The 26,102-nt window shown below is 41.1% G+C and overlaps 1 protein-coding gene across 5 annotated transcripts in view; it reads left to right on the forward strand.

The window, feature by feature from the left end:
- ARHGEF4 (Rho guanine nucleotide exchange factor 4) overlaps positions 1–26,102 on the forward strand; it is a 262,203-nt gene that overhangs the window by 71,435 nt on the left and 164,666 nt on the right. For all 5 annotated transcript variants that reach the window (XM_053910198.1, XM_019469507.2, XM_053910200.1 and 2 more), the window contains exon 2: positions 17,111–20,809. In XM_053910198.1, the coding sequence (XP_053766173.1) occupies positions 17,111–20,809 (3,699 nt within the window). The remainder of the gene's footprint in view (positions 1–17,110; positions 20,810–26,102) is intronic.

Here is a 26,102-nt window from a genome sequence, read left to right on the forward strand (position 1 = left end):
ATAGAATATAGATAGATATGTAAAAAAGATGATTTATTATAGGAATTAGCTCAGAAGGTTATGGAGGCTGAGAAGTTCCACAATCTGCCATCTGCAAGCCAAAAAATCAGGAAAGCCAGTGGTGGTATGATTCAGTCCAAGACTAAAGGCTTGAGGACAGGGGAGCCAATGGTGTCTCAGTCTCAAGACAAAAACCTGAGAATCAAGGGGCCACTGGAGTAAACCTTGGAGTGCAAAGGACAGAGAACTCAGAGTTCTGATGTTCAAGGGCAGGAGAAGATGGACATCTAGGCTCAGGAGAGGGAATTCACCCTTCCTTCACTTTATTCTAGTGGGTCCCTCACTGGATTGGTTAATGCCTAGCTACATTGGTGAGAGTGGGTCTTCTTCACTCAGTCAATTGAATCAAATGCTAATATCTTCCAGAGACACCCTCACAGACACACCCAGAAATAATGTTTTACCAGCTATCTGGGCATCTCTTAGCCCAGTAAAATTGACACATAAAATTAGTCATCACAATGGTTCTTTATCAAGTTGAGGTAGTTCTCTGCTAGTCCTAACTTGCCAAGAGTTTTTGTCATGAATGGGTGTTGGATTTTGTCAAATGATTTTTCTTCATCAAGGTATATGATTTTTGTTTTCAAAGAACCAATTTCTTTTGTTTTATTGAATTTCTTCATTTTTGTCCTATTTTTAATTTTATTGATTTCTATTTTTGTTTTTACTATTTCCTTTTGCTTGCTTCGGATCTATTTTGTTCTTATTTTTCCTTAAGGTAGGAACTTACAGATTTGAGAATTTTCCTTTTTTCTAACATAAGAATCTAGTGGTATAAATTTCCCTGTTGGCACTGCTTTAGTTTTCCATGGGTTGTACTTCCATGTTCATTCATTCCTGTGTACTTCATTTTAAACTTCCTTTGACGACTCCCCCTTTGACCCAAGGAAATGTGTTGTTTAATTTCCAACTATGAGAACACATTCTTGTTTTCCTGTTGTTGGTATCTAGTTGTATCTATTCTAATACAGAGAATATACTCTATGATATCAGTTATTTCCAGTTTGTTGAGGTTTGTTTTGTGACCTGGGAAAAGGTCTGTCATGGCTAATGTTCCATGAGCATTTAAAAAGAATGTGTGATTTCTGGAGATGGATGGTGGGGGTGGCTCACAATAGTATGAATGTACCTAATGCCACTGAACTAGACACTGAAAAATTGTTAAAATGGTAAATTTTATGTTATGTCCATTTTACCATGATTTTTAAAAATAAATTAATTAAAAAGAATAAGTATTTTGCTCATGATGGGTGGAGTGTGTTATAAATGTCAGATCTGGTTGATTAAGTGTGTTGTTCAGTTGTTCTATATCTTTGCTAATTTTCCATCTAGTAGTTCTATCAATTGCTGATAGTGAGTTCTGTATTCCCCAATTATAATTATAGACTTCAATTTCTTTTTTGAGCTCTGCTTTTGTTTCATGTAAATTAAAGCTCTGTTGTTTGGTGTATACCATTTAAGATTGTTGGGTCTTCTTGTTAGATCATTTTTTAATCATTATTAAATTTCATTTATTTACCCCTGGTACTTTTTTTGCTCTGAAGTTCACTTTACTTGATAGTAATACAACCACTCCTGCTTTTTTTTTTTTAAATTAATGTTAGCATGATATACTTTGTTCCATCCTTTTACTTTCAACCTACCTATATTGTGCTTGATGTGAGTTTTTTTCCTAGACAGCATACAGTTGGATCATGTTTTTTTATCCACTGTCTTTTAAATTGTATATTTAAACTATTTCCATTTAAAAGAATTATAAATATGTTAGAGCTTAAATGTGCTACTTTATTATGTGGTTTCTATTGCTTGTTTCTCCATTTTTCTTTTCTTGCCTTCCTGAGGGTTACTTGAGCATTTTTTAGGATTTTATCTTATTTTATTCATACTGTTTTTGAGTATATCTTTTTTCTATAGTTTTCTTAGTGGTTGCTCAAAGTATTACAGTGTACATATGTAACCAATAACTGCCTACCAGTATAAACTTTTTACCACTTCTAGTGAAGTATTATAACTTGATTTCCATTTAGGTCCCTTTACCATTCTGTCTTTTAAAATATAATTATCTCAAGTATTCCCTCTATATACACTGAGCACCACAACAGATAATTATAATTTTTTGCTTCAACCATCAAATATGCTTTAAGAAACTCATTAGGAGAAGGATAGTCTATAATATTTACCTCTATTTTTCCCTATTCTGTTGTCCTTCCTTTATAAGGTTCCAAGACTTCTTTTATAATTATTTCCTTTCTGTTGGGGAATTTCCTTTAGCCATTCTTTAAGATCTACTAGCGACAAATTCTCTTAATATTCCTTCATCTGAGATTGTATCTTGATTTCCCCTTTATTAGTAAAGGTGTTTCAGTGGATATTGAATTTGTGGTTGAATATTTTTTTAACACCACTTGAAAAATGTACCACTTTCTTCTGGCTTCCATGGTTTTATATTTTATTTTTTTAATGTTAATTTATTTTTGAGAGAGAGAGACAGACAGACAGACTGTGAATGGGGAAGGGCAGAGAGAGGGGTGCACAGAATCCAAAGCAGGCTCCAGGCTCTGAGCTGTCAGCACAGAGCCTGACACGAGGCTCAAACTCACCAACCATGAGATCATGACCTGAGCCGAAGTCTGATGCTTAACCGACTGAGCCACCCAGGCGCCCCTGGCTTCCATGGTTTTAGATAAGGAAAGGCTGGTCTTTGAACTGGTATTTCTCTATAGGTAATGCCTCATTTCTCTCTCATTGCTTTTAAGGTTTTGCCCTTTGGTTTTAGTTTTCAGAGGCTTAATTATGATGTATTTTTGCATAGGTTTATTTGGATTTATCTTATTTAGGATTGTTTCAGCTTCTTGAATCTATAGTTTATGTCTTTGGCCAAATTTGAGCCATTATTTCTTTAAAAACTGTTTCAGTTCTTCCTTTGCCCTCTCCTCCTAAGATTTCAATGACATAAATGCCTCTGAGGCTATGAAGTTTTTTTCAGGATGCTTTCTCTCTGTTCAGAATTCTATTGACTTGTTCTCAAGTTCACTGATTCTATTTCTGTTCCCCCTCATTCTGCTGTTTAACCTATCCATTCAGTTTTATTTCCATTATTATGCTTCTTTATTCTATGATTTCCATTTGGTTCTTTTTTATAACTTCTTTTTCTCCCCCTTTTGTATCAAGTGTATTCATACTTTTGAAGCAGTTTTATGATGGCTGCTTCAAAATCTTTGCCAGATTGTTTTGATTCTTCTCAGCATTAGTATCAGCTGCATGTTTTTTCTCAATTAAGTTGTGATTTCTCATTTAACTTGTGGTTCTTGGTGACAAGTGATTTTTCTGTTGTATCCTAGACATTCTGGATAGTGTTAAGAGACTCTTGTCCTATTTAAATTCTCTCTTTAAACAAAGATTTGCCCTATTTAGATTTAGCATGTAAGTCTGGCCTATTTTATTGGCTGAAATTCCAATGATAATTTAGTTTTCTGAGATTTTGCAATACTATTCTGGTTTGCTTCATTCTTCTATTTAAACTCTCCCTAGACTACTATTGGTGCTGTATGCCTGGTCCAGAAATGGCTTCCCTGGGCTGCCTGACATTGTTTGGTAGGATGTGGGAATCCCAACTCACAGGACAGAGATCACTTCCCCTGGCCTGTTCACCAACAACCCAGTGCTGGTGGGCTTCCTACTCTACCTCTGCCATTGCCATTGGAGGAGAGAAGTGCCTACCTAGGCCACCTTCTGCCACTGAGAAGGGTCAGAAGCTATGGAGTCTGGGTAGTTCTCTGCTGTTAGGTGGAGTATTGGGAGACACCAGTCCTGTGTTGCTTTTGCTGCTGGGTAGAGGACTAGGACACACGAGGACAGCTGACACCACCTATGCAGGCAGAGGTTCCAGCTGTTCCAAGCAGGTGTTGCAGGGGGGGTTTATAGCTTGCCCAGGCTCTGCTGTTGGCCAATCAGCCTGCTCTTGCTGACATTTAGGGGGATTAGAGAACATGGCTTGACCTACCCAGGATCTGTTGTTGCCACTGCTGTGACCTCCATTATAGGTCCAAACTAATGGCCAAAATGGTTTATACTTGTCCTGAGATCCATACCCTGAATCCTTATCAAACTACCACACACCAAGCTAATATTCCTCCTGCCCTGAATCAGCCCAGGGCCAGCCCCTAATTCCAGAGCCCACTATAATTAGTCAAACTTGCTGATCCTAAGCTGTTTACCTTGTTCTGCCTTGTCTTTCTCTCAGAAACCCCAATAATGGCTCTGACCCAGGATGTCCCCGTGCTCCTTCTGCCTCCTGCCCAACAGTAGTGTTTTTTCCCATGTGGCCCTGTGTAGTATGGCATGCCCCTTTATCTTGGAAACTCTTAAGTAAACTAAATCTTCTTTTAAAGGCATTAGCCTCTCCATGTTGTTGCTTAGTCACCTCCATAACTTAAAATTCTATGGACACAAATGAAACAGAGAACAAGTTTTTCTTCCTTGTCTTCCTTCCTCCCCCACTTCTATCCTCCCTTCTTTCCCTCCCTTCTTTTCTTCCTTTATTTTTGCCTATTGATGGTTCCAGGTTGCTGTTTTCTCTGGCATCTTGTCTAGAACATTGGGGAGATAAAAAGACAACTCAAGGAACAAACTGTTTCATAGTTTTTAGTATACAAGTCCTACACATGTCCTTATCCACAGTCTGTTGCCATTGACACTTTACCAGTTTGAATGGAATGTAAAACTTTACTTCCCTTTACATCCCCTTACCCTCCTTCATTTATAATTATCTTAAATATTTCCTCTTTATATATTGATATCTGGCAGTGTTATAATTTCTGCTTCAAGAGTGAAACACAACTTTATAAACTGAAAAGGATAAGGAAAATCTGTTTCCTGGATGTTATATCTTGTTGTAGTCCTGTAGATCCCTGAGGCTCTGTCCATTTTTCTATCCAATCTGTTTTCTCTCTGGTGTTCAAATGATATAATTCCCATTGTTCTGTCTTCAGGTTCTCTGATTATTTCCATGGCCTTCTCCATACTGCTTTTGAACCCATCCATTGAATTCTTAAATTTCAGTATTGTATATTTCATTTCTAAATGTTCCTTTTGGCTCTTCTTTATATCTTCTATTTTGGAGCAGGGGGACGCTGAGTCCACTTTTTCATTTGTTTCAAACACTTTTATGACGGCTGCTTTAAAATCCATATCAGATAATTCTAACATCTGTTATTTTGGTGTTGGCATCTGTTGAGTGTCTGTCCTTATGTAAGTAGAGATTTTCCTGCTTCGTGATGTGATGAGTTATTTTCTATTCTATTCTGGACATTTTTGGTATCATATTATGAAACACTGGATCTTAGTTAAATATTATAACTTAGCAGGCCTCCTTTGACACTGTTCTTACAAAGACAGGAGCACCACCTCATTACTGCCAAGTAGGGTTGGAACCCAGGTTCTCCACTGGTGAAATGAAGAAATGAAAGCTGTGAAGAGAAACAAGCACTATACTTTCTTGATGCACCTGCTATAGCTATGAATATTGATAATGAATCAGTATGAAGATATTGAGATCATTCTACATTATAAGGTCTTACAACTAAGCACTATGGGGTACAAAGAAGTAATTGACATAGCTCTTTCTCCTGAAGGTCTATTTAAATTATTAACAATGGGGCGCCTGGGTGGTTCAGTCCGTTGAGCAGCCGACTTCGGCTCAGGTCACGATCTCGCGGTCTGTGAGTTCGAGCCCCGCGTCCGGCTCTGTGCTGACAGCTCGGAGCCTGGAGACTGTTTCGGATTCTGTGTCTCCCTCTCTCTGACCCTCCCCCGTTCATGCTCTGTCTCTCTGTCTCAAAAATAAATAAACATTAAAAAAAATTTTAATTATTAACAAAATTACCTACAATTCATATTTATAAAAAGGGAATTCTTTCCAAATATTTTTAAGTTATCAGGGTAATTTAACCACTTTATGTGGCAAATAGAAAAAAATGTTTTGACTATAACAAAAATGTTTCTTTGGTTTATTTCATTTCAGTGTTTTTGTATTTTTAAAACGTTCTATGGTCATAGAAATTCTGTATCCCACAATACATATTTTCTCTACTATTCAATAGCCTTTATAAATTACATTAAAAATTTTTTTTAACGTTTATTTGTTTTTGAGAGAGAAAGAGCATGAGTGGGGGAGGGGCAGAGACACAGAATCTGAAGCAGGCTCCAGGCTCTGAGCTGTCAGCACAGGGCCCAATGCAGGGCTTGAACCCACAAACTGTGAGATCATAACCTTAGCCAAATTTGGATGCTTAACTGACTGAGCCACCCAGGCATCCCTATTAATTACATTCTTCATGGCTGCCTAATTGTCCATTGAGTGCATATGGCTTAATTTGTTTAATCATTTTCCTAGTGTGGATCACAAATTATTTCCCTTTTTAAATTTTGCAAATAGATCTTCAATGGACATGTCACATTACAGAGTCTTTCCTTAGGTTAGACTTTCTCAAGTGAGATTACTCAGTCAGAGTGTGAACCTTTTGATCACTCTTTACACATGACTTTAACATTCATTGGTAGATCTTCCCTGAAACAACTCTTACTGTGGCATTGTAATGGCAGTTTTCTTTTTCCCTCATTTTTTCCACATTCACTAGTTGTAATTTTTCCATAAAGAAGAATTTTCTTTTCTTCCTTTTTAAAAATTTATACAGTCATTTATTCATATTAGTATAGGCTTATGGATAATTGTTCTCTTCTTTGGGTTATAAGTCAATAATATGGTTATTTTTGTTACTCAAATTGTTCAAAAATGGGGAGAATTGGCTTCTTAGTAATATTAAGTAATAGTAATATTATTAATATTCAGTAATTATATTAAGCAATATTAAGTCCTTAAATCTATAAACAGCATACTTTCTTCATATATTTAGATCTTCTTTGATTTCTTTTATCAGTACTGATTAAAGAGCCATGCTAATGAAATATAGCATATAGATTCTGAATATATTTCCTTAGATTTATACCTATGGATATAATTTTTAGCTACTATTGTAAATTCTATTTTTTATTTCAAATTCTAATTGCTTATATAGAAATGCAGTTTTGTTTTGTTTTTTCTTGACCTTGTTGTCTTGTAACCTTGTTAAAATCACCTGCTAATTCCAGGAGGGGTTTTTATGTGTTTTTTGTTTGTTTGTTTTAGTTTCTTTGAGATTTTCTATATAGAAAATCACACACAGACTCTTTAGTTTCTTTCATTTTAATCTGTATTTCTTTTATTTCTTTTTATTGCCTTATTACACTGGCTAGGACTCCAGAGTTCAGTGTTGAGTTAGAGAAAAACCCTGGCCTTGTTGAAGTCCTACAGAGGAAGCATTCAATCTTACACTGTTAAGCATCAAGTTAGCCTTAGGATTCTTGTAGTTGACCTTTATCAGGTCCAAAACATTCCTTCTGCTCCTCGTTTGCACTCTTCATTTCTTTGTGCAGATCCAAGTTTCAGTCTGCTATCATGTTCCTTCTGCCTGGAGAAGTTTTTTTTTTTTTTTTTTTTTTTTTAAGTTTATTTATTTGTTTGTTTTGAGAGAGAGAGAGAGTGTGTGTGTGTGTGTGTGTGTGTGTGTGTGTGTGTATGAGGATGCCAAGGAGGAGCCAAGAGAGAGGGAGAGAGAATCCCAAGCAGGCTCAGCACTATCAATGCAAAGACAGATGCGAGACTCAATCACATGAACTGTGAGATAATGACCTGAGCCAAAATCAAGAGTGGGGCATTTAACTGAGCCACCCAAGCACCCGCTGCCTGAAGAAATTTCAACATTTCCTATGTAGTGGGTCTGCTGAAAATTAATTCCCTCAATTTTTGTTAGGAAGGTTCTTATTTTTCCTTCATGTTTGAAAGATTCTTTTGATGGATATATTTTCTCTTTCAGCTCTTTAAAAAAGTCTCTCTGCTGTGTATGGTCTTGCATGGTTTCTGATAAGATTTTTGCTCTAATTCTTATCCTCATTTTTTTCCCTATAGTTTCTCTTTATCTATCTTCTTTCAAGATTTTCTCTTTGTCTTTGATTTTCAGTAGTTTCAGTGTGATATGCCTATATGTGAGCTTTTTTTCCTTTGAACCTTATGAATCTGTGGTTTAATATTATCATTCATTTAGGGAAATTCTTGGACTTCTTTCTTCGTATATTCCTTCTCCCCTATTCTTTCTCCTCTCCTCCTAGGATTCTAATTATGGTTGTGTTAGATCATTTGATATTAGTCTTGGATGTTTGGGTCTCCTGTCCCCCAGTAGATGTCTGTCTCTCTTCATATTTTGGGCCAGTAGTTTGTTCTGCAACCTCAGCTCTCAGATGTCCCCCAAAAAGTTATGAATTTGATGTTAATTTGGCTTTTTCATTGTAAGAGTGGGAGTAATGCTCCTTTGAGTTCATTTACATCCCAGGGCAGAAGCTACAGTCAGAATGCAGTCTTGGAAAATGCTAATCTAGTCATAAGCCTTCATTTACAAGTGAGGATGCTGAGGTACAGAACGGGGAAGTAAGTTGTATAACTCAAATTCTCATCACAATGAGTCACTAACTTTTTACCTCTCAAAGCTGTGTTTAAATGCCCATTTCCCACTGGGGATGGAGCTGGGTTGGTTTCTCAGGTGATGCAATTGACAACTTGGAGTAGTCCATGGGGAAAGTGTTGTAGGGGCCAACATGAGGGCATATAGCCAGACAATAGGGTGCCTTTGGTAGATGCCCAGCAGTGAGACATTAGAGGGTAACAGAAAAGACAAGTAAACAACTACAGTAGCTTTCCAACTGTCCAGGTTGACTACAGGTATACCACATCATGTTACTCTGTGTCTTAAATTCTTTGTTGGTTTCCTCTTTGAACTCAGAATGAGATACAATTCTTCAACCCACCTACAAGTCCCCACAATATCTGGCCTCTGTCTCCTTTTGCCCTTGCCTGTGAGGTCATAGAAACTGCCCCCTTTTACACTTTTCCCACCAGGCATCCATGAAACTTCATCTGTCATAGCACAGCTCGAAGGGCAGCCCCTGTAAAACCATCCTCCCCCTGAAATCACTCATTTTCATGTGTGTGTATAGTTTCTGTTTATACCATTGGTAGCACATGGAACACAGTTCAGTCTTGCCAGTTGTCTAGGTGGTTGTTCCTTTGTTAGTTCACAACTGCTCTGATAGAAGGGGCTTTGTTTTGTGTGTCTTTTATGTGAAATTGTTTCTGGCACATAATAGTTTCTAGTAAATGGCAACTTCTTAAGTAGCTCTGAATCCAGAATTTTGGCAAATGCATCTGTGCCCTTCCAGAAAAAATCAGACAGAGCAGAAGATAACTACAGGGCCTTTGAAAATAGAAAGTGTTGGGCACCTGGGTGGCTCAGTTGTTTGAGTGTCTGACTTGGGCTCAGGTTATGATCTCATGGTTTGTGAGTTCAAGCTCCAGGTCTGACTCACTGTTGTTGGGGAGCCCACTTCAGATCCTCTGTCCCCCCACTCTCTCTTCCCCTCCCCTGCTCATGCTCTCTCTGTCTCTCTCAAAAATAAATAAAATGTTTTTAAAAAGGGGGGAAAGATAGAAAGTGATATATGTGGAAATTCAGCCTGAGTGTATAGAATCAGGGATAATTAAGGGAAAAAGCAATTTGGAATTCTAGAATATTTTCTTTTTTTAAGATTTTATGTTTAAGTAATCTCTACACCCAATGTAGGGCTCAAACTCACAAGCCTGAGATCAAAACTCACACACTCCACTGACTGAGCCATCCAGGTGCCCTGGGATTCTAGAATATTCTTAAGTCAACATAATAGTAATACTTCTAGGATCACATTGTAACTCCCATTAACTGCCTAAAAGGACTTTACAGGTAGAAGAATTCCTGTCATCTAACAAATGGGTAAGAAGTAAGTGCATTTAGGTGCAGTGAGGTAGAAACTGCTTGAGTGAGTCCTTGGAGAGTGTAGAGAATACATCCTCCTTGTAATCCCATCAGTGGGAATGATTGACCTGGAAACCCATGCTTTTCAGAGAGTGAAAAGATAAATATAATCGGCTCAGTGTCAAATGTCAGGGATGGGTGGGGCATGAGGTTAGGTAAGCAAGTAGATGTGCTGGAGGTGATACCATATAGCTTGCTCTGAAACTGAGGTGAGCAGGGAGTCTCTGGGGCTCCTCACACTTCCTCAAATTTTTCTGGTCCTGTCAGCCTCTCTTCACCCCCATGATGTAACCTCCACTGCCTTCTACTCATTAGCTCACCTGCCAGACATTGACTGGAAAAATTTGCCCACTGTATGCCATGACCTGAGCTGTGACTGAAGGGTCACCAGATGCTCCTCCAGCAGCCAGAGGACAGACTGTAGTGACACTCACCCTCCCTCTCATCTGAGGTCTCGTGAGAATGGCACTTTAAGTCCAATTATTTGAATAAGAGTTTCCTTTTGTAAAAAAACAAACAAAAACCCCACTTCTTTACTCAAATAGAATAGTAAAATATTTCATTTCTGCAGCAAAATATATTCACAAATTGAAAAACTTAAACAGGAAGATATTCTGCCTCTGCTGGCACAGGTCTAATGCATACAATAAGTGGAACATGTGTATGTAAATCTGAATGTGCCTTTGAATATTATGTTTGGGGAAAATGACATATGAAAATAAAATGATAAGATATTCAGATCTTTAGCCGGAGTTTAAAATAGCCATCCATCAACAATAGCCAAATTATGGAAGGAGCCTAAATGTCCATCAACTGATGAATGGATAAAGAAGATGTGGTTTACATATACAATGGAATACTACTTGGCAGTGAAAAAGAATGAAATCATGCCAATTGCAGCAATGTGGATAGAACTGGAAGGTACTATGCTGAGTGAAATAAGTCAGTCAGAGAAGGACAGGTATCATATGTTTTCACTCATATGTGCATCTTGAGAAACTTGATAGAAGACTATGGGAGAAGGAAAGGGAGAAAAAAATAGTTACAAACAGAGAGAGAGGGAGGCAAACCACAAGAGACTATTAAATATAGAGAACAAACTGAGGGTGGATGGGAGGGAGGAGAGGGGAAAGTGGGTGATGGGCATTGAGGAGGGCACTTGTTGGGTTGAGCACTGGGTGTTATATGTAAGCCAATTTGACAATAAAGTATGTTCATGAAAAATAATAAATAAGTAAAACAAAAAAATAAAATAGCCATCCATTGCAGTGGTGATCCTGTGTAATTCTGTGTCCCTCAAATACTTACTTTGTGTTTACTCTGTACCAAGCCCTGTGCTAGATGCTACAGGAGATAACAAGTATGTGACATAATTTATGTCCTCAAGGTATTTGTGACCAAGCTAGCTGTGAAAAGAACTGATAGAATAGGGTGTTTATTTTCCACACTTGACATGGAAAAATCAAGATAACCTAGAGTGGTAGGAGAATATTTAGAATTTTTAGAGAGCTCTGATATCCTTCCTTCATCTTCCCCAAATCCAGTAGGGTAAGCACAATCGGCCACGTGGCAGTCATTGACAGAGATGTGGACTCAGGCAAGTGAGAAAAACAGGCCTGTAACCCAGACTCTTTACTGCACTGAAAAGACCATGACCTTTCTCTGGAAAACATCATAGTTCTATGTAACACAGTGCTTGGGCTTCATGCTAGTGTTACTACACATGCCCACTGTTAGACAACCATGGAAAACTCTCATGTGGGCTAAAACCAAGGAGTCAGCAGGACTGTGTTCCCTTCTGAAGGCTCTAGGGGAGAATCCTTTACTTGCTGTCTCCAGCTTCTGAAGGCCACCCGCATTCCTTGGCTTGAGGCCCTCCCCTGAATCACTCTGTTTCTGCTCCCATTATCACACATCCTTCTCTGACTCTCTTGCCTCCATTTTTCCCTTAAAAGGATTCTTGTGATTACATCAGGTCCACCCAGATAATTCAGCATAATCTTCTCAAGATATTTAACATAACCATATCTTCAAAATCCCTTTTGCTGTAAAAGGTAACACTGACAGATTTCAGGGATTAGGACATGGGGATCTTTTGGGGGAGAGGGATATTATTCTATCTATCATACTCTAGAAAAAATGATAGGAAAAAGTCTTTGCGACCTTAGGTTGTAAAGAGTCTTTAAAATTCAACACACAAAAATCAATGAATTGGACTTCATAAAAATTAAAAGTTTTCACTCTGTAAATAAAGAATAATTGTTAATAAAATGAAAAGGCAGGGCACAGGCTGGAAGAAACTTTGTGACCTATCTCTATCTCAAGCAGAAGACTTATATCTGGGATCTATAAAGAAGTCTTACAACTCAGTAATAAGACTACAACCCAAGTTTTTTTAATGGGCAAAAAATTTGAACTGATATGAAACCAGAGAAGATGTATAGATGGAAAAATGTGTATGAAAAGATGCTCAACATCATATGTCATTAGGAAAATGCAAATTAAGAACACAATGACAAAAAAAAAAAAGAACACAATGAGATACCACTTCAAACCCACTAGGATGGCTGAAATGAACAAAGCTGACTGTCCCAGATGTGGGTGGGGGTGTGGAGCACCTTGCCCCCATATATTGCCAGGGGAGTGTAAAAGGGAGTGGAAAGGAAAGCAGTTTGCTGTTTCTTAAGAAATTAAACATGGAGCCCTTCCATATGATCCAGGCATTCCATTCCTCCATATTTACTCAAGAGAAATGCAAGCACACATCCATACAAAGACGTACAAAAATGTTCACTACAGCTTTACTTGGAAAGCCAAAAACTGGGAGCAACTCAATGTCCATCAGCAGATGGATGGATAAACCAATTGTGCCACCTCTATACAATGAAATGCCACTCATTATCAACACATGCAGCATAGTGACTCTCAAAATAATTGTGCTGAGTGGACAAAGCCAGACAAAAAATATATACTGTGTGATTCCATTTCCATGGAATTCTAGAAAATTCAAAGTAATCTATAGCAGCAGAAAACAGATAAAGATCACCGGGGGGTGGAGGAGAGTGGCCAGGGAGAGTTGAGAGGGGGATGATGAGAAGGAACAAAAAAGCATCAGGTCGCTTTTGGAAGCAAGAGAAAGGTTCATTATCTTGCCTGTGGTCATGGCTTCCCGGATGAATGTAAAAACTTCAATTGTACACTTGCAATATGTACAGTTTATTTTATGTCAACTATACCTCAGTAAAGTTGTAAAAAATTAAAGTAAAAAAAAAAAAAAGTGAGCGAGAGAGGAAACCAGAGCCTTGGGTTTGGCAATGCAGAGGTCTTTAGGGGCGTCTGCCAGAGTGATTTCTGTGAGTGAGCAGACAGACAGCCAGGCCACGATGAGCAAAGTGATGGGAACTTTTCTGATTCTAGAATTATTGCAGATTGTATATTTCCCCAAATGCTCACTGCAACAAAAAGACATAAAACAAAGCATAACATTCCTTTAAATATATGCTGTTAAGCAAACCATTGCAGAGTTCACACAATAAAGGGAAATCCCTAGGGAAAAAAGGGGGAGGTCAAAAATAATAAAATATGGTGGTAAAAAGAAACCCAAACATACGAGTGGTCACAATAGATGCTCACAGGTTAAACTCTCTGGTTAAAAGTGACTGAAACATTGGGCTTCAAAACCCCAGCTCTATGTTGTTTATGAAAAATACACCTACGGGACATAAATTGAAAACTGAAATAAAAGAATGGGAAAGCATATATGAGGCAAATACCCAAAAGAAAGCTATTGTAGGTCTACTAACATTAGAGAAGATCACATTGAAAGTAAAAACCTTTATAAGGGATGAAGAAGGTTACTATGTAATAATAAAAAGAGCCACTCACTGGGAAGATGTACAATTATAAACTTTTTCATGCACCTACTAACATAGTGCTGAAATATGTAAATCAAAAGATGATAGAGTTAAAAAATAAATTGATAAATGTATCACTACAGTCAGTAATTTTAACGCACTTCTCTTAATAGCATATAAAAAACTGGTCATATTACTGAGGATTTAACAAGGATTTAACAATTCACAAACTTGAGCTAATGAGCACCTGTTAAACCCTGCATGAACCTGTTAGAGAATACACATTCTCTTCGAATATCCATGGAACATTTGTGAAATAAAGCCTTAATATGTATTAGGCCATAAACCCACTTTCAACTAATTTCAAAGAATCAATATCATACAGACCACACTCTCTGATTATAATATAATTAAACAGAAATCAGAAACAAAAAGATAACTAAAACATACATCTAAGTAAACCAGGGGTCAAAGAGCAAATCATAAAGGCAGCTAGAAAAAAAAAATACAGGAGGAAGTTCAAACATCTTACCCTAGTGTTTGAAGCTGCATATAGTTACAAAAACAAGATAATTAAGAGTGCCAAGGCTGTGACAAAAGAAAAAGAGCTTTTCTGCTTAAAAGCATTAAAATTTGACCACCACTCACCCCCCCCCCCAAAAAAAAAAACTTCAAAAAGAATATTTTTGCCTCTAGCTTTAACCCGCAGGCCATCCTTTAGGATAACCCTGGAATTATATGGATCGGTGTTGAGAAATTATTTGAGGATTACTTACGAATCAAGTCAGAAGAAAATATTCTTTTTTCATAAGATTTAGAACCTAATATTCAACCAAATCAAATGCTTTTTTTAAAAAACATACTCTCCATATTTCAGCATTTGTACACTTTAAGGAAAATTAAATCTGCTATTCCAGTGCTCTTCCAGAGACTATGCCAATCTTGTGATCTGGAAAAGTTATATTTTTTTCCCAAAGTCTTTTATTTTTGTTGAGACATAGTGAGATCTCTTGCCAAAATGACCTGGAACTCCAAGAACAGCTTAGCCCTCAACAACACCCAGCCAGGGAGTCTGGTTTCTTGGTAGCAGCCCATCCCCTCCTGGCCCTGTTCTGGGAGGATATGCTGGGCAGAGGTGGGGACAGGAATGAGACCTCTGGTATTTTAGGGTACTCATTGTGCAGGTCTTCAGTCATTTGGAACTTGGGACTTTGAGATTCTCTGGGCCACTATGTGGCCCACTATGAGTATGTCAGGTGATGCATGTGAGTATGCCACTGTAAGTCTGTAAGGTGATGTCAGGCTATGACAGTGCCGAACGAACAGCCCACATGCTCCACGGTCAGAAGGTCAGTCCCAGCTTAATGACACGGTTGGCCAGATGAGTGAATAGAGGTGTTCCCAACGCAGCATTTACTGAGCAAGAGAACGCTGCAGGCCTGTAGCTGGCCTTCTCTCTTCACTTGTTCCCAAAACAGGCCTCTGTGCTTGCCAAGGCATGTTCACATCCCTGTCTTGCTTATCCTCCCCGGGCCATGGGAGGTGCCTGGCACCTGGCACACCCTTGCTGGGGACCCTGGGATCCCTAGCTTCTTAACCCTTCTCTCCCCTGGACCACACAGCAACCACAGGGTCCTCCTTTCCAAATGGTTTGATTTTTAATGTTTCCTCTCCTATTTCCCACTCCTTCCTATTTGCAACAAATTTGAAACTATAGTATTGTGTTATTCCTGATATTCTGAATCTATCTTGTACCTTAAAAGCCTCACACAGCACATGCTTTGGTGTTCACCTGTTTTTCTCTTCTCAGTTTTGGAGAATTAAAAGCAATTTTACTTTGGGAAATCTCTTAAGACAAGTCCTGAGAAACCATGCTTAGGGAGGGCTGGTTGAGTGAATGGCTTCTGTACAAAACTTGTGTGGAGGCACCTTAGCTACAAGTGAAGCCAAGTGTCTGCCCCACTCCTGGTCCAGGGAGTCTGGGGAGTTTGGTAATTGAACGTTTGGTACAGCATTATCACCAAGTTCAAGGCACTATCTGTATAATACATGCTACAACCACGACCTACGGATGAAGCTCTAAAATACTATGCTGAAAGAAAGAAGCCAGACCCTGAAGAGTACATACGGCATATTCTGGTCATCTGAGAAACTCCAGAAAAGACAGATCTAGTCTGTGAAACAGAAAGTAGGTCACTGGGGCATGGGGGGAAGGGCGTGGGGAATGACTAGGAGGAGGGAGGGGGCTTTTTTGAGAAATAGAAATAGATTTTTATCATGGTGGTAGTTACATGGGTGTCTACATTTGTCAAAATGCATAAATCCATCCACTTTAAATGAATACATATAAATTTATAGCTCAAACAAGTTGATTAAGAAATGTATAATGACATGGGGGGCCTGGGTGGCTCAGTCAGTTGGGTGTCCAACTTCAGCTCAGGTCATGATCTCGTGGTCCATGAGTTCGAGCCCCGCGTCAGGCTCTGTGCTGACAGCTCAGAGCCTGGAGCCTGCTTCCAATTCTGTGTCTCCCTCTCTCCCTCTGGCCTTCCTCCACCCATGCTCTGTCTCACTCTCTCTCTCAAAAATAAACAAACATTTAAAAAAAAGAAATGTATAACAACAAAAGGAAAATTTGCAAATATTTGCACAGTTCTCTTTTTTCCTTCCTGTTCTCAAAGCTGTTGGGCATTATAATGTCAAAAAAATATGTTTGAAATTCAATAATTCTTATATGTGTGTATATATATATATATATATGTATATATATATATATATATATATTTTTTTTTTTTTACTCCAGTAAACCTAACTCAGAAAATACTTCTAAATATGAGGCTCTTGACTTTAATCCAGCTGATTATGTAAGAACAAACAACAGAAAGCAAACTTTTATTAATTTGTTATTTCCTGCTGAGAACATTAGACAGAGAGATGCTTTTTGCTGTGACTCACACGACGTATTTATACTTACTTAAACTTCACGTGTTTATTTGGCCTATTCTGACTTTTAATAGCGTTACGTTAACTACGCGCCACATTTTCTCCCTGCCGTTTGGGTTTGGCTTCATCACTTGTTTTCTGTGCTAATAAAAGGTAGCTATTCATATTCATATTTACCTTTCTTTTCTGAGGGGCACATGGGGGACTAATGAGATGTTTCTGAACCTTCCTCCTTCTGACAAAGGCTGGTGCAGTGTAAACGTGTGCAAATATCCTGAGGCCTCATCTCTGACTCCTCTCCTCTTGCCCTTCCAGCCTCCAGAGCCAGATGCACACCCACCTGGTGAAGACAAGATTGAAGATAAGCAGTTCCCCACTTCACCTGCAGAACCAGAGCAACAGGGATGGAGTCAAGAAACAGACCATGATGATTTTGAGACATTGTCCCACCAGAGCGAAAGTCAATCAGACACAAAAACCGACTCCTTTGAAAGTGCTTCCGACACAGAGTCCCTGCCTGGTGGCTTCACAGGGGGAACCTGCCTTCCTCTAAGTGGTACCTCTGTGGACAGAGAAGGACACTGGGGATGCCCTGACATACCAGCAACCAGAGCTCCTCAGGAGCAGCATTCAACTAATGTCCCTGAGCTTGACTCAAAAGAGGAACTAGATTTGTCCCCTGGCTTCAAGGAAGAGTCTTATGAAACTGGGTTCCAAACCTTTGCTGCAGTTGCTGGAGAAGAGAAGACAGAACACTTCCAGGACAGCAGTGTGGCCAGCCTGGAGCAAGAGTCTTTTCTGGCAGGGTCTCCTCACCACACAGAGGGCTGCTCACAGGGCACCACAGGCAGCTACAGTCTCCAGCCAGCAAAGGCAACTGCACAAGTCCTCGGGGGGTTCTCTATTTCTTCTCTTCAGAAATCCAGGTCTGAGAGTTGTCTGGACATCCCAGTGGTCTGGCCCTTCCTTCTCTGGTGCTGTGAACTGGGCCAGAGCTGGCCACATATCCACAGCAGGGCCAGGGGACCAGGGCTACCTTTCAAAGGCCCTGAGCACAGCACAGGCCCTGTGGGAGCCAGAACAAAAAAGGGAAGTACTCTAGGCCCTGAAGAGTACACAGACTTGCTCTGCTTCCAGCCCTGCTCTGATGCCCCTTGCCAGCTTCCTTTAGGGACATCTTGCCTCCTTCATGCCAAGCTTCACCACAGTGCCCCCGAAAATATTAATGACGAGGACAGAACATCCACAGAGCACTGCTGTCAGCACATGAGGACACTGACTAGGGCCCACTCCATAGCAGTGTTTCCCTTAAGATACCCTGAGAATCCTCCAGGGCAGAATTTTGTGAAATTTGGGACTCATTTGAAGGAAGGGACTGAAGCAGAACGAGACCCAAGAACACGAAACCCTCTCCACCCTGTCTTCACCCGACTGTCTCCTTTACTTCCTGCTTCCCAGAGGAGGGCCCCTTATTTGCAGGATCAGTATAAACCCAGTGCTCTTAGCTGGAAAAGGGCCTTTCAGGACACACCCTGTGAACATCTCTGGCTGGAAAACCAGTTGGGACAGGATTCTAGATCCTGCCCAGTCTCTTCATGCCTTACTGCGGACTCCGTGAGCTTTAGCACAGAGGAAGTGCCAGTGCCCACAGAGTGCAAGTCGGAACATAGCCCAGAAAACCTACAAGAGGAACCCCAAGGCACTGGCCCTGCACCAAACGATGCTGATGTGAGTGACAGACAAAAGCACCTTCAGGACATTTCTGTTGAGGCAGGAAACCAAACCAGTAATTACGGATCAAAGTACATTCTCAGTGAGAAAAGAAAGCCACCTGTTAGGGCCAAGTTCCCACATCATTCCAGCAATAGCGGGACACAGGTGTGGAACAGAGACTGGATGGGTTGCTGCAAAGTGAGTGATTGTTCAGATACTCCAGAGACCACCCTGAAATCAAGTGCAACAGACACCTCAAAGGAGCTGGAAGATGTGATGGTTCTAGACCCCCAAGGCACCAAAAGTGCCTTGCTGGAATTTTCAGAAACCAGAGCAGCCCCTGTGTCTCCTTGCAGTGGTGGGGATGAGTGCAACCAGGGGCTGGCGGGTGGTGCCTGGCCCTCTCCTGAGGGCCTGAAGCTAGGGCCCAAGGTGGAAACATCTAGGGGCAGGTGCACACTCATCATTGTAGCTGTTGAGCAGAAAGGTCTGCAGGCCACCAGGAGGAAAACAGGTCCTCTTCCAGAAACACTGTCCGAATTTCTGGAGGAAAAACCAGGATCTCCCTGCGGTGCTGGGACGACCTCCTGGGAGTCTCCCAGGGCTGGGAAACCACAAACTTGCGGCAGTGAGCGTGAGCTGCCGGAGGCCAGCAGACTGTTAGACGACGATGGGACTTTTCAGAAGGGGGCCCACGACGCAGGGCTTGCGATAGTTCTGGTCCCCGAAGCTGCCTCGGAAGAGAGGCCCCGGGACAAAGACACTTGTTCCCAGGAGCCTGCCCAGGCCCGGCTGAGCAGGGGTGAGGCTGCCGAAGAGAAACCGCCTGGGGCAAGGTGGATCCCCGGTTTTGGGACACACAGGGCACAGGCTGCTAGGCCTCCCGCCCCCGGGCCTGAAGATGCTCATGGGGCCCAGGGCCTTCACCCCGAGACGGGGAGCCTGGCGGGTGGGACGGAGGCAGCGCAGATGGGTTCGGAAGCCCCAGCCTCTGCCTGCGCCCACGCACCCCCGCCGCCGCCGCCGCAGGGCCAGCCCCGCCGCCCCTGCAAGGCCTTGCAGGAGCCCGGGAAGCGCCGGACGGTTCCCAGAGTGACCTCCCTCAGGAAAGGCAGGTCCGCTTCCGACAGCCCAGGAGTGGAGCCCGGCGCGCAGGGACCCGGGCGTCTGCAGCCCACTCGCCCCGCTCCACCCGGTGCCTCCGCCCCGACCGCGGGTTCTTCGGGCCTTGAGGAACTGCGTGCAGACGGTCGGGGCCCTGCGGCCTATTGGCCGCTAGAAGTGGGCGCGGGCGCAACTCTGAAGACCATTTCCCGGGGCGCAGGTGGGGAAGCTGCAGGGCTAAGGAAAGGGGACCATGTGGCAACACCAGAGGACCTGGGCAGCAGGACACCGTCCTCAGAAAGGGCTGATGCCAAGAGACTCAAAACTCCAGAGAAAAGGCTCAGGGCAAGGCTGGCCTTAGCTCATAAGACCTTTGCAAATTTTTTTGAGTCAAAGGTTTTAGAAAAAGAGAACACTGATGAATGTTGTCCAGGTGCTCTCAAGGGCCGGAAGGAGAAGAGCAGGCCGCGCCAGAGTTCCTGGCGTGCATTTCTGAAAAACAAAGATGTAGAAGCCCCCAAAAGGCCCGCCGTAGTGAGTCTGGTTCCAGGACCGGAAATCTTGAATCTCCTCAGACCCTCTCCCCCAGGGACCAATAGTCACTGTCAGGAGCAGGCAGAAGACAAGGAAAGCTGTGTGTTTGGAGATCACTGGCCACCCCCACATGCTCCCACACCTTTGTCATCCAGCAATTTGGTCTCTCCAGATAACAGGAGAAAAAGTGAACCAACCATCGAATGCACAAGCCCCCAGGAAAGTGGTAGGTACCTAACTTCAGGTATCTTTCCTGAGAAGTCCTGGCTGATGTCACCCACCAGCCCTTGTGCCCAGCAGACTGGGATCAGCCGCACCCTTCCATCCAGCTCTGCCTGTTGCTTGGCATATGGGAGCCAAGGCATGCCCAGCAAACCCATGAGTCCCAAGCCCCGAAACCCCAGGCCTGGTGCTCATCGTGCAGATTTCCACTACCCAGGCAGGAGCAGTGCTGTCTCCATGGTTTCCCTTGGAAGCTACATGGATGTGGATAACAGCTCAGAGGCTTCTGAAAGGCCCAGGACCCCCAAGGCCCCAGCAAGCCTCCTACTTTCTCTGCAAACACTAGACCAGGATGACCAGAAGGAAGAGAGCAGGAAAAGAGGCTGGCATCACCATGGCCTGAGCACAGCACCCTCACTCATGGACCTTCCTGGGACTGAGGTGAGTTCCCTGTGATTCGCACCAACCTCTAAATGCAAGAAGCTACATGGTAAATGTTCCGAAGTGAGGGGAGAGGTGAAGCAAGAAGGCCAGTCTGCCTTCTGTGGGGAGGGCACCACTCACACTCCCAGATGGCCCAACCCTAATCAACACAGTGTGTGACCAATTTCTGGGAGTAAACTAAGTAAATAGCAATCTAACAAATAAGAACTGGCATTTCGCTATAATTCTGTGTTTCTGGTTTTTTGTTTGTTTTTTTTTTTTTTTCCTTGATAAATCCAGCTGTTTAAATTCCTTTTTCTTCCAGCTACCTATTGATAGTCTTTGCCCACCAGGTGTTCGATGCAGGCTTTTTTTGTGTCTGCCTTCATCCTTCCCCACTGTGAAATTTTTAAAAAAGAAATTTCCCTATGTTGTCTTCTAGTATTTTTAATATGTTTATTTTTAAAATTTAGCTATAATACAATTGAATATGTTTCAGTATAAAGAGATAGTTGGTGCTTCTGAATTTCCACAGGTGCTCAATAAATGTTAGTTCCTATCCCTCTTTGCCTTTCAAATCTTACCGGAGGAGAGGGAAGGCCTAGTGTGCTTGCATATCAAAACACGTAGGAAGACAAGAGAGTACACAGGAATGGGAAGGGGAGAAGATCTTTGAAGTCTGCTCTCTGGATGAGTCCTGAGCAATCACGGAACTTGAAACTCAACGTGGATATATGAAGGCTCCCTCTTGTGGCTGCTTCTGGGAGAGCAGGCAGTGATGGTTGGAGTAATTAACAAGGAATTCAGTCCGCATTCCCGTTTCTGCCTTCCACAGTGAGTGCATTTAAGGAGCAAGAGTTTTTATTCCAATACCATAAGACAACCATTCTTAATATTTGTTAAATTTTCTTCCAGCTTCTTTTCTGTAAATAAGTTTTATATATTTAACATGGTTGTGATAATGCCGTCTAGAGAGGCCTTAGCTTTCTATGATTTTGCATCCTACAGTTTGTTTACTGAAAGCTCTTTTAAGGGAGAAATTCAGAAGTCATACAGAAAGACACAATGCACAAATGTATACATAATATACTGTCATAAAGCAAAAGCTGAATAACCTTCACCCACCAAGAAACACATTACCAGCCCCCAGCCCTTCCTGCTCAGCATGTCCTTCTCTCCGGCCCTAACCACTGCCAACTTTTATGGTGTTCACTTCCTTGCCTTTTGTTATAATTTTACTACTTAACTTTACACCCCTGAACAACATAGTTTATTTTTGCCTGTTTTTGAACTTTATGTAAATAAAACCTTATGAATTCCTTTAAACCTATCCATTCTATTGTCTGCTTTCTTTAGCTCTAATTATGTTAAGACTCATCCTTAACGCTGTGTATCTAATGTTCTTTCATTGTCATTGTTATACAGAATTACTTTGAATTAGCACATGACCCTGTGTTTGTTAGTCAGCTACTTCAGGGCTTTTTCCAGTTTGGTGTATCATGATTAGGGCTTCTTGGATTGTTCATGCCCAGGTGCGTACTGCACAGGCACATGCATTTCTGCCTGGTGCATTATGAGGAGTGGGATAGCTGGGTCATTGGGGGGTGCAGATCGTCAGCTTTATTAGATACTGTCAAATATTTTTCCAAAGTGATTATGCCAATTTATACTCCTTCCTTTAAGAGTTTCTTTTGCTCCATATTCTCATCAGCATTTGTTTGGTATTGTCAGTCTTGCTAATGTTAGCCATTCTGCTAGGTGGGTAGAAATATCTTGTTGTGGTCTTAACTTTGCATTTCCTTTATGTCTAAAGAGGCTGAGCATTCTTTATATGCTTTCTGACAATTTGGATATCCTGTTTGAGGACATGTCTGACCTAATCTCTTGCCCATTTGTCTTTGAGGTTGCCTTTTTCTTACTAATGGTGTATATTCTGGATATAAGCCCATTGTTGATTAAATGTGCCACAAATATAATTTCCCACTCCATGGCTTATCTTTTTCCTCAGTAATGGTATCTTTTGATGAACAGAAGTTCTTAATTTTAATCATTTCAAGTATATCCATATTTTCTCTATCCCAAAGTCATGGATAGAATCCCCTAAATCACTTTTATGAAAAATTTCCTGGTCTTTTTTTTTTTTTTTTGTATATGTCTGTGAGATGCCTAAAACGGGCTTTTGTGTTCTGTTGGTCGGCTTGTCCACCCTTGTGCCCATTCAGTGTCTCATCACCGTAGTAGCCGTATAGGAAGTGCTGCTGCCAGCTGATCAGATCCTCCCACCTGTTTCTTCAGTATGATGAACACGTACTGAGTGCCAGCCACCTACCAAGCCATATTCTAGGTGCTGTGGATACAATGTGGAAGAATATATAAAGATCTCTGTCCTCAAAAGAGGGGCAGGCATGGTGGGAGTAAATAAATAATTGAGGAAATAAGATTATTTCATATATTGAAGAGACTGTTAAAAAATGAAAATGTAATTAAGATATTCACAAGGTTAATGGGATAGAGAGTTAGGGGCTGTGAGGCTGGGCCTCCCTTACCTTGCAGGTTTGGAGTCTAACAGTTGAGCCAAGACTTGGGTCATGAGGAACCAGAAAAGGGGGCCTTTTAGGCCAAGCCCAACATTTCAGTGATGTGGAAGATTTCCCTTGCCTACACACTGCCATATAATTTAACCCTCTATAATGTCACCTCACACCTGAGAAACCACAGCATGTTTGTGTGTCTATATGATGGAAAACAGGAGGAGGCAGTCTTCGGGTGTGAAGGTGCCCTTTACTCATAGAGATTTCTTCCCCCCACCTTTTTTTTTCCTGAGACAGCTTTTCTTTTTTTAACTTTTTATTTAAATTTTAGTTAGTTGGGGAGCCTGGGTGGCTAAGTTGGTTAAGCATGTGACTTCAGCTCAGATCTTATAGCTCTAGAGTTCAAGCCCCATGTTGGGCTCTGTGCTGACAGCTCAGAGCCTGCAGTCTGCTTCGGATTCTGTCTCCCTCTCTCTCTACCCCTCCCCCATTCATGCACTGCCTCTCTCTCTCTCTCTCTCTCTCTCTCTCTCTCTCTCTCAAATATAAATTAATGTTAATTTTTTAAAATAAATTTTAGTTAACATACAGTGCAATATTGGTTTCAGGAGTAGAATTCAGTGATTCATCACTTACATACAACACCCACTGCTCATCTTAAGTGCCCTCCTTAGTATACATCATCCATCTAGCCCATCCCCCACCCACCTCCTATGGGAAGGAAGAAAAAAAGGGGGATAGAGGGAGATTTGTTCCTTTTTTAATTCAGGTTTAGCGGCAAAGAATGTATGATTCTAGGGAAAGCAAGCTCAGCATCTTATCTATAATCTTATTTGTGCACACAAGGGTTTGCACCCCTGGCTAAGGGGGCTTAGGAAGAAGACCAAGACCAAGAGGGAGCAAGATGAGAAAGAACTGTGGATGTGTGAGAAAAATGGGGAAAAGCTAGAAGTTTTGAACACCTGTGCGTGTATGATTCCCACTCTGTTACCTCCTAACCCTGAACCTTGCTGTAAGACCTCTGTTTTTGTATCTGCAAGGGTTGCATGAGGGGATCTCTTAGGCCTCTGCTAGATATTCATAAATATCAACTTTATGAATGGATGGTGGATAGTTTTCCTGACCTTCCCTCCATAGTCTTCTCTGATTTTGATAGCAAGGATCCAAGGTACTGCTTCTACTTAGATATTTTTAAATGGGGTCTGGAAGAGGGAACATTGTGAACATTTTCTAACCTTTCTGATGGGACTATAAAACAGTACAATTACTCTGGAAATAAAGGTTTGGCAATTTCTAATGAAACAAAACCTGGGTTTACCATACAACCCCACAATTTCCCTCTTGTACATTTATCTCAGGGAAACAAAACTTAGTTTACACATGAACCTACAAATAAATGTTCACAGCAGCTTTATAGCCCCCAAACTGGAAACAACCTAGATGTCTTTCTGTAGGTAAATGGCTAGTTAACACATGGTTTGGTTTTTTTAATGTTTATTTATTTTTGAAAGAGAGCAAGAGAGAGAGAGAGAGAGAGAGGAGACAGAACATGAGTGGGGGAGGCAGAGAGAGAGGGAGACACAGAATCCTGAGCTGGCTCCAGGCTCTCAGCTGTCAGCATAGAGCCATGGTTAACAAACTGTGGTACATCCCTAAAATATGAACACATGTAACAACTTTGACACATGTAACAACTTTGATGGATTTCAAGGGAATTATACTGAGCGAAAAGAAAAGCCAATAACAAAAGGTTATGGACTACAGGAGTCCATTTATACAACATTCTTAACAATGAAAAATGTATAGAGATGAAGAACACATTAGTTGTTGCCAGAGGTTGGGGGGAGAGTGGTGGGTGAGATTATAAAAAGCAGCAAAAGGATCCTGAAGTGCTGACTCTGTTCCATATCTTGGCTGTGGTGGTAGGTGCCTGAACCTACGTAAGTGATAAAACTGCACAGAACTACATATACACACACATGCGCACACACATGCACCCCACACACAGAAATAACTGCAAGGAAAACTAGGTAATCTGAGTAAGATCTGTGGTTTGTGTCAATATCCTGGTTGAATATTGTAATATTCTATAAAATGTTACCATTATGAGAATCTGAGTACAAAGTACAGGGGATCTCTCTACTTCTTATGTCTGCATGTATCTACAATTATATCAAAATTAAAAGTTTAATTAGAGAAAAGCACATTTATATCATTAGTTTAATGGCTGCATGCTATTCAACTGTATATACTCATTACAATTCTTAATCAATTCTCTGTTGATTTAAACATTTAGGTAGTTTACCACTTTTTAACCCATAAATAATGCTATATTGAACATCTTTGCAGATAAGTTATTCAGAATGTATTATTCTCTCTTTTTTATCCCATTTTTAAAAATTATCAAAATTATGCATGCACATGGTTATAAAATCACAAGGTACTTAGATAATGCTTCTCAAACATTAAAGTGCATATAAGTCACCAGGGCTCATTGGGGCGCAGGTGCTGATTCAGGTGTTTGGGACACCATTCTGACAAGTGTCCAGGTGCTGTGACAGCTGGTCCTCCCCCTCACTGGCGGTAGTGAAAGGTCAGAAGACTTCCTTTGAAAATGACAGCCACCTGGCCCATCCTTACCCTGCCCAGAGACAACCAAGTTAGGTTTTAATGGTAATTTCAAACTGCCATGTTGATTTATTATTTTAAAATATTATCTATTAACTTCCAGTTATGATAGTCATGAAGATTCCGCATCTTGCATTCCATCCCCCCTCCAT

The sequence above is a fragment of the Panthera pardus genome, unplaced genomic scaffold (genome assembly GCF_024362965.1).
Source record: "Panthera pardus isolate Hobbes unplaced genomic scaffold, ASM2436296v1 HiC_scaffold_10, whole genome shotgun sequence".
In the NCBI taxonomy this organism is placed as follows: domain Eukaryota; kingdom Metazoa; phylum Chordata; class Mammalia; order Carnivora; family Felidae; genus Panthera; species Panthera pardus.